The sequence below is a fragment of the Ipomoea nil genome, unplaced genomic scaffold (genome assembly GCF_001879475.1).
Source record: "Ipomoea nil cultivar Tokyo-kokei standard unplaced genomic scaffold, Asagao_1.1 scaffold2957, whole genome shotgun sequence".
NCBI lineage: Eukaryota > Viridiplantae > Streptophyta > Magnoliopsida > Solanales > Convolvulaceae > Ipomoea > Ipomoea nil.
The window spans coordinates 573,582-586,792 of NW_017619385.1; the positions used below are offsets into that span (position 1 = coordinate 573,582).

The following is a 13,211-nucleotide window of genomic DNA, read 5'->3' on the forward strand; positions in this document are numbered from 1 at the left end:
CATTTTATTTTGAGCACATCATAAATACGATATTAGTAACAACTGTCCTTTCCGTTTCTTTTTACTTGAAAAACGAATAACATTTTTAGAACATGGTCTACACAATTTTGTGACCCGTAATAGGCCGACCGCCTTACCTAAACCAATCATCATATCGATCCCTAGGCCCATTACTGAAAAGGCTCGGCTTCAAAATCGTATGTGGAGCTTTCGATCCACCTCATATGGCTCCTCTAGCTATAGTTTAAGCCCAACCCAGGTTTGTGCGGTTAAAGTTGTTGTACAAAATCAATTTAATATCAATGACGGAACGAACAATGAAACTTTACGACAGCTTTTTCGGCAAGTCGTAGGATTCATTCGGAAAAAAGAAGTCCAAGGGCCGTATAACAATCATAACTTGCGACTTCAAGAAAATTTAAAGCCTATGTTGGATAGGAAATTTTTAAAATTATTTTGTGTTTGCAAACATTTTCCTTACAATTTTACAATAGCTTTATAAAATGTTTCAAAATCATTTTCATAAATTTAAAAAATTTTAAAAACACAATTTTTTTTTCAAAAAAAGCATAGTAAGTAATTAATATTTATACATATTCAAAACATAAATATTTATAAATATACATCTATATTTTTACATTTTATACTTTTTCAACGTGTTTATCTTTTGCATTCCCGGTTTCTATGCAATTAGGGACGGAGCCAGAAATTCGGGTGGGGGAGGGGGGGGGGGGGGAAAGAAGTAGGGACGGAGTCAGAAAATTTTTCCAACAAAGGCGAAACATTAAAACAAAAGAGATAATTTAAAAAAAATTAATTAATTAATTAATTTGATAAAATAATTTGAATAGAAAACACATTATAAATTACACATTATGTCATTATTAATATAAAAGAATATTATATATAATATGTGTGTGTATTAAATATTAAAAAACAATGAAAAACAATATGTTAATGTTAGGATTCAAACCCTTAGTTTTTATTTTATACTAATACTAAAACTTGTACTATATATACATATATACATACAAAAATTATATAGGGAGTGAGGGTGGGGTGAGGGGGGCAGCTGCCCCCTGCCCCTTTGGCTCTGTCCCTGCATGCAACCTAGTTCAGAACTTAAAATTGTGAAATAAATTTAATACTCGCATATGTTAAAATTGTGAAAATTTGCTCACGCATGTATTTTTCTATTTAATTTAGTGTTAGAATAAAAATTTTATATATTTAAAATTTAAATAAAAATACAGTTAAACATAAATAAATTTAAAATTATAAAAAAATATTAAATAAAAGAATTAGAAAAAGGAGGTGAATTCAGCTATAAATAAAGAGACATGCATGTAAAAAGAGAGTGATGGGTAAATAAATATATTAAAAGCAAAAAATAAAAAATGACAAAAAATTGCCTGCAAAATGACAAATTCACGAGACCATTAACTTGGTCGTCTCCGTTCTTAGCTCTCTGCAATATTCGATCATAACCACCGGCTCAACAAACGACATTTCTAGGTGGTTGATCGGAAAGTTTTTCCTTTTGCTTCAATCTCTTTTCCCAAATCCAATCAATACAATATATCTCTGTCTCATTAGAGGAATTCTTATTTTTATTTTTTTAAAAAAAAATCTCAGAGAATTTTGTACAGATTCATTGCTTTTGCATAGTTTGGAACATTCTGCAAAGGAAAAGCTTGAGCTTTGAGAAATGGCTTCCTCAGGGATGAGCGAAGAGCTTACAGAAATCGAGGGACAAATTTCGGATGTTTTTCGAGCTCTCGCGTAAATGTTTTTGATTTTTTAATATCTAACAATCTAACATGCATGCAATGTGATCATTGCTATTGATTTATTTTTTCAAAGAAGGCATATTTTGTTGTAATTAAGGCTATTCTTATTTCAAACAAGCTGGTATTAAAATAAATAAATATATTCTGAAAATTTTGCATGTTGTTCATCCTAATGCAGAAATGGGTTTCAGAAATTGGAGAAGATTAAGGATGCCAGTAGGCAGAGCAGACAGTTGGAGGATCTTACCGACAAGATGCGAGATTGTAAAAGGTATTTATTTCATTGCAAACATTATTTTGAAATGAAGGTAAATGTATCTAGCTTTCTGCTTTTCTTGATGGGGAACCGTTAACAGGATATGAAATGGGAAAGGAAATTAATGGGTTAGTGTTTATCTTTAATTTATCTCAGATTGTTAACAGGTTGACGCGTACATTATGTTTCGTGTATTAACAGATCAATTCGTTCAATCTATTAAGAACATGTTTAACCTATTTTTATTATTGTATTAATCCATTTATACACGAACTCATTTACACAAACATGTTTATAACCATTAAGAATCCATTGTTATGTAATATAAAATGAAATTATTTTTCTATTTAAAATAGCTAATGAATGGACAAGATTAAAGCAAATAAATAATATGAAACAATATATTAAAACATTCCATCTATTTTTTTATTAGAAGGGAAGGGGGACACCCAAACTACTACTCACCTCCATTAAGGCGAGAACCTATCACCTCCCACTTAGGAAAGCAACCGGATACCATTAGACCACAAGGTCCTTGGTACTATGATAAAATATTTGTTATTTGTATAAGTTTGCACAATTTACATAGTACTAAAATAAAATTACTTAATAGAAAATTAATTTATAATTTATCACATTATGTGTCTACCGTTAATATATTAGGCACATGTAGTTAATATATTATGTGTCTGCATGACTGCATGTAACAAATTTGTGTCTTCAATTTATTTACAGATACATAATATGTTAATTGAATGTTATGAACTGAATATTTTTTTAGTTTGTTTGATGGATTGAATTGCAGGTTTTATTTCTTTTTATATAATTTTAATTCAAAATTTAGTTATATTAATAGGTTTAGCGGGTTTAAATGGATTTCATGCACGATTCGAAACCTGTTAACAAAACGTGTCTATCGTGTCAACCTGTTTAACCCGTTTTGAAATTGTGTTCCTGTTAAGAACTTTAACCAATTAAGCTTAACGTGTCGTGTCCATGTTTAGTCTTATTGTGTTCGTATCGTTATCGTATCGACCCGCTAACAGATCCGTATACACGGATTTCCGGGTCTAAATTGCCAAGGCCTTGGTCCGATGCAAACGTAGCAGATGATGAAATAGCTTCTTGGTTTTGAGCTTTTTGGTGTTTGGATAGTTTGATTTATATTTGGTTGGAAGGAAGGAATTATGGAAACAATGAATTGTAATTTTGTGGAAAAAAAGTATAGCGTAAATGAAGTATGAATTCAAATTCTATTGTTTAATGGGCAGTGTTTGGCATAAACTATCTATCTAGTTGCAGCTGTAGAAGGCATAGATAATTGCTGGGGAAAAAAAAAAATTTGCTTCCTGTATATTAGTTATTCCTTATTCTATTTTATTATGGTCCTGTTTGGTAAATGGTTGTTAGTTGTTAGCTGATTGGGTTAATTAAAGGATATAACTAGTTGATAACATTAGTTGATTGTAGAAAGGTGTTTGAGCTATTAGCAATTTGATATAATTTCTTTTCTTAAAAAAATTAATTGAAAAAGTTGCTTTGATTAGCTTTTTGAATTTTAGCATTTTGGAGTATAAAAAACTAATTAACTAAACACTTATATTGATTTTTAAACAAAGTTAAACAACTAATAGTGGTCAAATAAGTCAAAATTGACCTATAGACTAACTATTTTATCAAACAGGGTCTATGTGTGGTGATGCACTGATAAACGCATTTTGACTTGCACGTACTAACCATATATGCTTTTTTCACTTGGCAGGCTTATTAAAGAGTTCGATACTGAAATAAAGGAGTTAAAGTTTCGAAATAATGCTGACACAAACAAGATGCTGAATGAGAAAAAGCAATCTATGGTGTGCGGTTGTTAATTTTAAAATGTTTATTTTGACTTAATTAGATGCCCCAAATTGCTTTCTCTTAGCTTGCACCTAAACTCATCCAATATAATGCAGATCAAAGAGTTGAACTCATATGTTGCTATGAAAAAGAAGTAAGTGCATGCTTTTATATATGCTTATTACAATATTCCTTTATTTATTTTCAAGTACCATATTGCATGTTGTTCTACGCTTCAAAAAACATGCATATTTATGTTGGAAAAATATGGGCCTTGGATGACTTACCCCGAATTCTACTTTGAGAGTGTTTGATAAATAGCTATTAGCTGATAGCGGTTAGCTGTTCAGGTTAGTGAGTTTGACTAGTTGATATCATTAACTGATTGTAGAATGTTTGGTAATGATATTTTTAAAAAGCTGATCGAAAAAGTTATTTTGAGCAGTTTTTTGAATTTTAGCATTTTCGAGCAATAAGTTGTTACAAAAAACTAATTAATCAAATTAAACATTCATATTGATTGTTTGGCCGGTAGTCAAATAAGTTAAAATTGACTGATAAGCTAACTATGTTACCAAATAGGATCATGAGGTTCATTATATTGATTTTATCAAAACATTTTGAGAGAAGATTGTGCTTAACATGCTCGATTCTCTACTTCTCTTAGAAAAACAAACATCAACAGGGAAATTGCACAAACTAAATACTCTTAATAAACAGGAATAATATGCGCAGAAATTGAAGTATATTTTCTAACTTTTTGCTCCTGTGTAATTGTTTATACTTGCTTTCCTTCTTCTTGGATGATTTTCCAGATATGCAACCAATCTTGAAAATAAGCGAGTAGATATGTTTGAAGACCCTTCAGAAACTTCTGCCGAAGACAATGTCTTGTTAGCTTCAAGTATGTGTATTCTCCAGTGTGATAGATTGTAGTTAGAATCTTAAAAACATAGGGAAACAGAAGTGCAAAGTACTTGTTAAGATCAAGCGCTTATCACTATGCCAAAAGCTATAGCTAGTAACGAAAGCCTAACTTTATTTCCTTATACCGCCACTACTGGAAATTATGAAATTTTCGACCACCTGAAAATGATCAAATCGAAAGCAAAAAGTGGTCGGAAATAGTAAAGGTTTTCCTGGATACCAAAAGTGGTCGGAACAACTTTCGACTTGATTTAAGATTACTTTCAAATGGTCGGAAATTTCATAATTTTCAGAAATGCACCATGCATTTTCGAGAGTCAGGGTACTGGACTTGACCCTTTAAACCTCCCTCAACAATCGTTTGAACTTATTAACCTTTATTTATTTTTTTGTAAAGATCTCTAATTGCAAGTTTTAATGTTTTATATTGCAGATATGACTAATCAACAGCTAATAGATCATGGGAATCGAATGATGGATGACACAGATCAGGCCATTGATAGGGCAAAAAAGGTGGTCATTCTAAGGACATGTTTGCCTGATACGAATCGATTTTTATCACTTCAAAGCATGATTTTTATATGCTACGTTTAATTTCACAGGTGGTCCAGGAGACTATTGATGTTGGAACAGAAACTGCAGCGACTCTCAAGGATCAGGTATTTCTTTTCTCATTTATGTTTATATATATATTATTATTATATACTCAACAGCCATACAATCTCTTTTTATCTGGTGATGTTGAAATTCGAACCATGACCCTTGACATGAAGTTGGTTATAATATCAAATTGAAGCATATGTTCCATCTTTACTAAAAATCTAAGTTTATAGTTTGATTGTTTATATGCTCAACAAATTCATCATTCTCTCCTTTCTCAATTCCTACCTTCTTTCCCAGACTGAACAAATGAGTAGGATTGTTAATGAGCTGGACTCAATCCACTTTTCTATGAAGAAGGCTAACAAGGTTGTGAGAGAACTTGGTAGACAGGTGGGTCGTGTTCAGATCCCTTGTGTTGTAAATTCATTATTGTTGGTTTCTCGTACTTAATTGAATTGTTTCCTTTAGATTGCGAGTGACAATTGTTTCAAGGCAATGCTCTTCATTATTGTGGTCGGCATCATCTCTATCGTCGTTATCAAGGTTCGTTGCTTCCTTGTCCTTTTTTTTTTTTTTTTTTTTTTTTTTTTTTTTTTTTTTTTTTTTTTTTTATAGATATAATTATATTTTTGGTCTTAGATTTATAGGTGCCTATTCATTTTTAGTTCTTTTTTTTAAATATCTATTTTCGGTCATAGTATTGATGTGGCATGATTATTTTTTGTCATTTATCAACAAAATAGGTTAAGTTTTGTTAAATTGAAGTGCATTTCAGGCTTCAATTATGGATTTTTTCAAAAAAAAAAAAAAACAGATAAAAAATATAGCGGGTCAACCCTCTTTGTATAAAAGAGGTTGAAATGTTCTTATATTTAAAAGCATTTCAATGATTTTGTTGAGGAAGATAAAAAATGGTCATGCCACAATAATACTAGAACTAAATGAGAATGTTATAATAAAAAAAAATAAAAAAATTAAAAGTAAACTGCTACCTATAAATGTTGGACAAAAAATGGAATTAACTCCTTTTTACATACTCCTACTTTTCCTTCCATTTGCTTGGGTACATGGTCTATTCAAGTTTATTACGTAGAGAATTGATTAGGAATTTATTGATAATGACTTTGCTATGTTCTAGTGAGGCTACTCTAATTTTTTATGGATCAACCCTCTCTCTAAAATAGTTAGAGTATACTCCATAGCATATTAGCATATCGAGGCAAATTATTGTGTGGACCATGAATATCAGTACATTTTAAATATATTAAAAGTATATTATTTTTGTATTGAAGGTACATTATTTTTGTTTTGAAGGTACATTATATAAAATAATGTACCCTTTAATATATTAAAAATGTACTTTCAAAAAATGTATCTTACGTACATAAATAATGTACTCTTAGTATATTAAAAATGTACTTTTTATTTATAGTCTACACAATTGTATGGACCATGGTCCATGTAATAATGAGCCCGGCTTTAGGGATCCCAATTTTACGGAGTATAATACTATAATTTATAGGTTGAAGTTTTAGGAAGCCATTTTTTGCTTTCTAAAAACACAACATAGTCTCACAGTTCCCTGTTGCCTTAAAAGATAGAGATCTGGGTACGGTAATCCCAGTCAAGATGATAAAGTTATGAGTTCGAATCTCAACTTTATTGATTTAAATTTACCAATTATGAATAAGATTTACTTCGGTTATTGGAGTTAAAAATAGATATCTAATTGGTTCTCGGTTTCTTCAGATTGTCAAACCCCAAAACAAAGAGATCAGTGACATCCCGGGATTAGCACCACCAGTTCCCAATCGACGATTACTCTGGAGCCCTAAATGATGCTCGCAGCAACTTGATTGTTACAAACACAGTTATTTTGAGTTATCGCTCATTTGGTAAGTTTTTACTTAGCTTGTGACATTGTTGGATGCACCTACCTGTTCGGGCTCGCTCTCGTCAAACATGACGAATATGAGAAGCAAGAATCAACCAGAACGTGGCTTTGGTCTGCTAACTTTTGCTAATCAATCTTTTGTATAATCTATGTTGTTTGGTTGATATGATCTAATTGGAGTTAATGTTTGTTCTTTAATTTATTACTCATTCTGTATTTAGATCAGAGCAGTTCCCATTTGATTATGGGAACTTTGAATGTACGTGTAAAAGATATCAACCAAATGAAATTTGTGTAAGGCTCAGCATCCTATGAATGTTTAATGACAAGTTAATCTTGTATCTATATATATTGACAAAGTTTTATTATATTTTCTACTATATTCATATATTGATGATAGGAAAAAAGAGAAAATGTCATCTTTTGTAAAGTTTTTGAACTATTTGAAAAAATACATACAATTAGACTCGTTCAAATTAAATTATAACAAATTTCCAATTAAAACTAACCTAAAATAATGTAGAAATTAAAAAAATGTTTTTTTTTTAAAGTCAACTTGGCGGTTGTATTTATAGATAAGCTGAAATAGAGTTTGGTAGGACATTGTCCCAGTACATAGCAGTAGCGAAATCAAAAGCTATAGTAGCTAGGGAATGAGCTAACAAGTTCTGTAATCTAGGAATGTAAATAACTGAGCAAAAAGTAAAAGTAGATATGTAGGCTCTGCAACTATCAATAGCATAACCTAGATATGAACGTGATGTGGTTGGTGGTCCAGAAAGATAACTCTGTAGTACCTGACAATCCGTGTGAATTTGTATAGACTGTTCATCGCGCCTTTTAAGCCACGATAATGCTTCCTTGCATGCAAATGCCTCGGCCATGAGTGGAGAGACGCAATCCATTAGCGGGGCACTGAAAGCTGATATATATTGGCCATCGGCGTTGAGGAGCACCGCACCAACTGCCGCCGCATTTGTTCCGTGATGATAGCTCGCATCTATGTAACAATTCATGGGCCTTATCACCGTACCATGCTGAAGTGCCGTACTGCTGAGTGGCGGAGGCAGTGGACGCCCGACAGCATCTTCGACCGGCCGAGACAGTCCGGCAGTGGGAATAATTGCGGCAGTCCCGGGGGGTTGAGTAGGTTGCCGTGTTGGGGTACGGTGATGGACATCTTTCCATGCCTTCATCGTAGCCATTGCAATCGTAAGTAATTTTGTTGGCCTTGGTAGGCAGGCATCCCAGACCGCACCGTTTCGGGCCCTCCATAGGTGGTATAAAATTGCAGCTGCATAAATAATTCCATTAAAGTCTAGAACATTCAAGATTGCACTAAACCATTCATGGAAAACATTTGTGATAATATTGGGAATTGGAAGGTTGGATTGAGCCCATATGGAGTGTGCATAGTCACACAAAACTAATGCATGCATGGTATCTTCATTCACCATCCTACACATGGCACACATCGGATTAACATCCACTCTCTTTATTAGCAAATTGTTGGTAGTAGGAAGAATATCACAAATAGCTCTCCATAGGAATGTCTTCCATTTGGGTGGAATTTTCAATTTCCATAGGGCTAGCCACTCATCAAATATCCCATTAGAATTATTCACATAATCACCAACTATACGCCTGTATCCACTCTTGACCGAATAACATCCATTAGGATCATCATACCAATACCATATATCATCATAATCCGGGGCAACCGGTATCCTCTGGATTCTAGGTATATCACTTCGTTGAAAAATATCAGCTAGTATATGCGGATCCCAAGTATCCGTATCCTGATCAATTAATCCTACAACTTTGGCTCCAGACAGGTGTTGTGGCATTTCCGTGTGAATCATAGGATCCAGTTCATCTTGCAGCCATAATACTGCGCCAGAAAAAACTAGGATTATTTCCTATACTCGCCTCCAGGAAAGTATCCATTGGGTAATATCTGGCTTTATAAACCCTGGCTACCAATGAGTCAGTGTTAGTGAGCAGTCTCCATGCCTGCTTTCCTAACATTGCCAAATTGAAAGCTCTTAATTCTTTAAAACCCAGCCCACCATGCTTCTTTGGGATACATAACTTATCCCAGGCTTTCCAGTGAATGCCTCGGTCAGTACCTGATCCCCACCAGTACCGGTTCATAACTCGCTCAATAGCAGTACAAATAGATATAGGTAATAGAAAAACACTCATTGAAAATGTTGGCATTGCCTGAGCCACACTTTTCAACAAAATTTCTTTACCAGCCTGTGATAACAATCTCTTGTTCCAAGACCCAATCCTCTGTTTGATCTTATCCTCAATATATGCAAATGCGGCCTTCTTATTCCTTCCCACAAAGGAGGGTAGTCCTAGGTATTTCCCAAAGTTGGGAGCTTGAGTAACACCTAGGATTTGTGCCACCATATCCTTATCGTTCTGTCCTGTATTCCTGCTGTAACATATACTGGACTTATGGTAATTTACCTTCTGACCAGATAAACTCTCATATAATAATAAACAATTTTTTTTATTATCTCAGATGCTTCCTGCATATTTGCTCTGAAAAACAGTAGGCTATCATCTGCAAAAAATAAATGAGAGATCGGAGGTGCACCTCTAGCAACCCTGCAACAATGTATTAATCCTCTATCCTGCGCTCGCTGCAATAAAACTGAAAGCCCTTCCGCACAGATAATAAACAAATCAGGGGATAACGGATCTCCCTGCCGCAGGCCACGGGTGGGCGTGATGGAGGAACTACGGGAGCCATTTATCATAAAGGTATATGACACAGTAGTCACACATAACATAATTAATTCAATCCACATATTATCGAAACCCAGAGCTAACAACATCCCACGGAGGAAAGTCCATTCCTTACGGTCATAGGCTTTGGCCATATCAAGCTTGAGCACCCCAACCTACCGCCCCACACTGTTTCCTATTCAAGTAATGCCCCACTTCTGCAGCTACAAGAATATTATCAGTAATCAGTCTGTCAGGAATAAATGCACTTTGTGAGCCAGATATTATACTTTCCATTAAAGGCTTCATTCTCTGTGTAATCATCTTAGCCATTATCCTGTAGATCACATTGCTCAAAGCTATTGGCCGAAAATCTGCTACCACCTCAGGGGTTTTCTTTTTTGGGATGAGCACCACATTCGTATTGTTCAGGTCAGAGGGGAAAATCCGATTATTAAGACAATTCAGTATAAATGCCGAAATATCATTACCAACTACATCCCAGAAATGTTGGTAGAAACCTGGGTTCATACCATCCGGTCCAGGTGCTTTGTCTGGGGCCATCGCAAACAGGGCATCCTTTACTTCAGTTACCTCAAAGGGTCGTAACAATGATTCATTCTGAGCTTGGGTTACACGGGGGATACCTCAGAAAATAAACTGCCAACATCCACAGGACCACAAGAGGAGAAGATATGGCTAAAATATTCCAAGATAATTGTATTCATAGCATTTCCTTCCATCCAGTCCCCATTATCATTCATAAGTTTATAAATAGTATTTTTCTTTTTACGATGAGAGGCATACATGTGGTAGAACTTCGTATTAGCATCTGCATTCTTAAGCCAGTGTTGCTTGGCTCTTTGTCTCCAGTAAGCATCCTCCTGGATCTCCATATTGCTCAGAATTCCCTGTAGCCGTTGGAATTCAGCTAAGGATGCTGGATCAGTGCGACCCCTAAGATGTAATTGCTGCTTCCGCAGGAGCATGATATTCTCACCAAACTTATGATACCGGTCTCCACCCCATTTGGATAACTGGTTCCCATAGTATGCTATACAGTCTACTGTGGTAGGCATGGGAAAAGTAGTTCTCAGAATGACCTCTGGGAAAGAGCTGACTCTGAACAACGTCTTGTACGTACCGGAGCTACAGAAGAACTTAGTTTCTGGTTCATTGTTGAACAAGAATGACTTCCGGTTAGTGTTTGAGTCAGATAAAGTTGTTTTGTCAAAATCAGGAATGTACGTAGGCATGGGTTATGTGCTAGATGAGCTCTTTAAGCTTGATGCAATAACCGCGATTAATAAAAGCATTGTTAATTCAGCGTACTTACTTGAGTATTCGTGTTTGTGGCACGGTAGACTGGGTCATGTTAATTTTAATTCTATACGTAGATTAATTAACTTGGACCATATTCCTGCATTTCAAGTTGATAAGCACAAATGTGAGATTTGTGTTGAGGCAAAACAAACGAAAATTCCTTTTAAATCGATTGAAAGGAAAACAGAACCACTTGAGTTGGTTCATAGCGATGTATGTGATTTTAGATCAATACAATCGCGCGGTGGTAATAAATATTTCATCACGTTTATCGACGATAGCACACGATACTGCTATGTGTATTTGCTTAAGAGCAAAGACGAGGCCGTCGATAAATTCATTCTTTATAAGAATGAAGTGGAAAACCAACTTAATCGTAGGATTAAGAAGGTTAGAAGCGATCGAGGTGGTGAGTACGAAGCACCTATTGGTGACTTTTGTGCAAGTGTAGGTATCAATCGAACGGTGTTGCCGAACGGAAAAATCGCACATTGAAAGAGATGATGAATGCGATGTTGATAAGTTCGGGCCTACCTCAAAGTATGTGGGGAGAGGTGATTTTGACAAGTAACTACCTTATAAATAAGGTTCCCCGCAAGAAGCTCGATAAGACTCCTTATGAGCTGTGGAACGGTAGGAAACCTTCCTACCAGTACCTGAAAGTGTGGGGGTGTCTTGCTAAAGTTTTGGTGCCAACACCTAAGAAAATGAAGATAGGTCCAAAGACGGTGGACTGTATCTTTATTGGTTATGCACATAACAGTAGTGCGTATCGGTTCTTAGTACACGAGTCCTATAATCCGGACGTATATAAGAACATGATAATTGAATCAAGGAATGCATCGTTCTTTGACGATGTATTTCCGTGTAGGTCCAGTGAGGGACCTAGTACGTCGAAACGAACATTCGACGAGGCTGTGGATAACGGCAGTGGAGGGTCTGAAATAGAACCCGAGCTCGAAGCTAGACGTAGCAAGCGAGTTAGGATTGAAAAATCCTTTGGTCTAGATTTTCTGACGTACATGTTAGAATGTGATACACATATTCTAACTTGTTTACTTGAAAATGAACCGGATTTTCTGACATGTTTGTTAAAAAACGAGCCTCAAACGTATGTAGAAGCTGTGACTTCTACGGAAGGACCAATGTGGAAAGAGGCTATAAAGAGTGAAGTGGATTCTATCCTAGAGAATCACACTTGGGAACTGGTTGATCTTCCTCCGGGTAGTAAGCCCTTGGGATCCAAGTGGGTCTTTAGACGGAAGTTGAAACCTGATGGTTCCATTGAGAAGTATAAGGCTAGACTTGTAATTAAGGGTTACAGGCAACGCGAGGGCCTTGATTACTTCGACACGTATTCTCCCGTAACGAGAATAAATTCCATAAGGATGATACTTGGCATAGCCGCACTGCGGAATTTGGAAGTTCATCAAATGGATGTGAAAACAATTTTCTTGAACGGCGAGTTAGATGCAGAAATCTATATGGAACAACCTGAGGGTTTTGCGATTCCGGGCCAAGAAAAGAAAGTCTGTAAATTGGTTAAATCGTTATATGGTTTAAAACAAGTGCCTAAGCAGTGGCACGAGAAGTTTAACCATGCGATGTTAACCAATGGGTTTAATATAAACGAAAGTGACAATTGTGTCTACGTTAAGGAAACGATAGACGGTTATGTCATTCTTTGTTTATATGTGGATGATATACTCATCGTGGGTAGTAACGATCGAATGATCAAGTCTACCAAGGACATGTTAAATTCGAGATTTGACATGAAGGATATGGGCTTGGCTGATTTAATCCTTTGGATTAGAATCGTGAGAAGACCTGATGGTCTCGT

The 13,211-nt window shown here is 35.2% G+C and overlaps 2 protein-coding genes across 4 annotated transcripts; one reads left to right on the forward strand and one right to left on the reverse strand.

Moving 5' to 3' along the window:
- Window positions 1–1,426: 1,426 nt before the first annotated feature.
- Window positions 1,427–7,409, forward strand: LOC109162849 (novel plant SNARE 11-like). Of its 3 annotated transcripts, none has more exons than XM_019311553.1 (11): window positions 1,427–1,515; window positions 1,650–1,782; window positions 1,969–2,061; window positions 3,809–3,902; window positions 4,002–4,039; window positions 4,701–4,789; window positions 5,246–5,325; window positions 5,415–5,471; window positions 5,713–5,805; window positions 5,884–5,958; window positions 7,165–7,409. In XM_019311553.1, the coding sequence occupies exons 2-11, from the start codon at window positions 1,709–1,711 to the stop codon at window positions 7,252–7,254; spliced, it is 783 nt and encodes a 260-aa protein (XP_019167098.1). In that variant the 5' UTR covers window positions 1,427–1,515; window positions 1,650–1,708; the 3' UTR covers window positions 7,255–7,409. The 3 variants fall into 3 exon arrangements, with proteins under 3 accessions (XP_019167098.1, XP_019167099.1, XP_019167097.1); XM_019311554.1 differs by having other exon boundaries at window positions 1,445–1,515; window positions 1,636–1,782; XM_019311552.1 differs by lacking the exon at window positions 1,427–1,515 and having other exon boundaries at window positions 1,550–1,782.
- Window positions 7,410–7,878: 469 nt separating this feature from the next.
- LOC109162661 lies at window positions 7,879–9,156 on the reverse strand. The gene has a single exon (XM_019311346.1). The coding sequence runs from the start codon at window positions 9,154–9,156 to the stop codon at window positions 7,879–7,881; it is 1,278 nt and encodes a 425-aa protein (XP_019166891.1).
- Window positions 9,157–13,211: the final 4,055 nt, after the last annotated feature.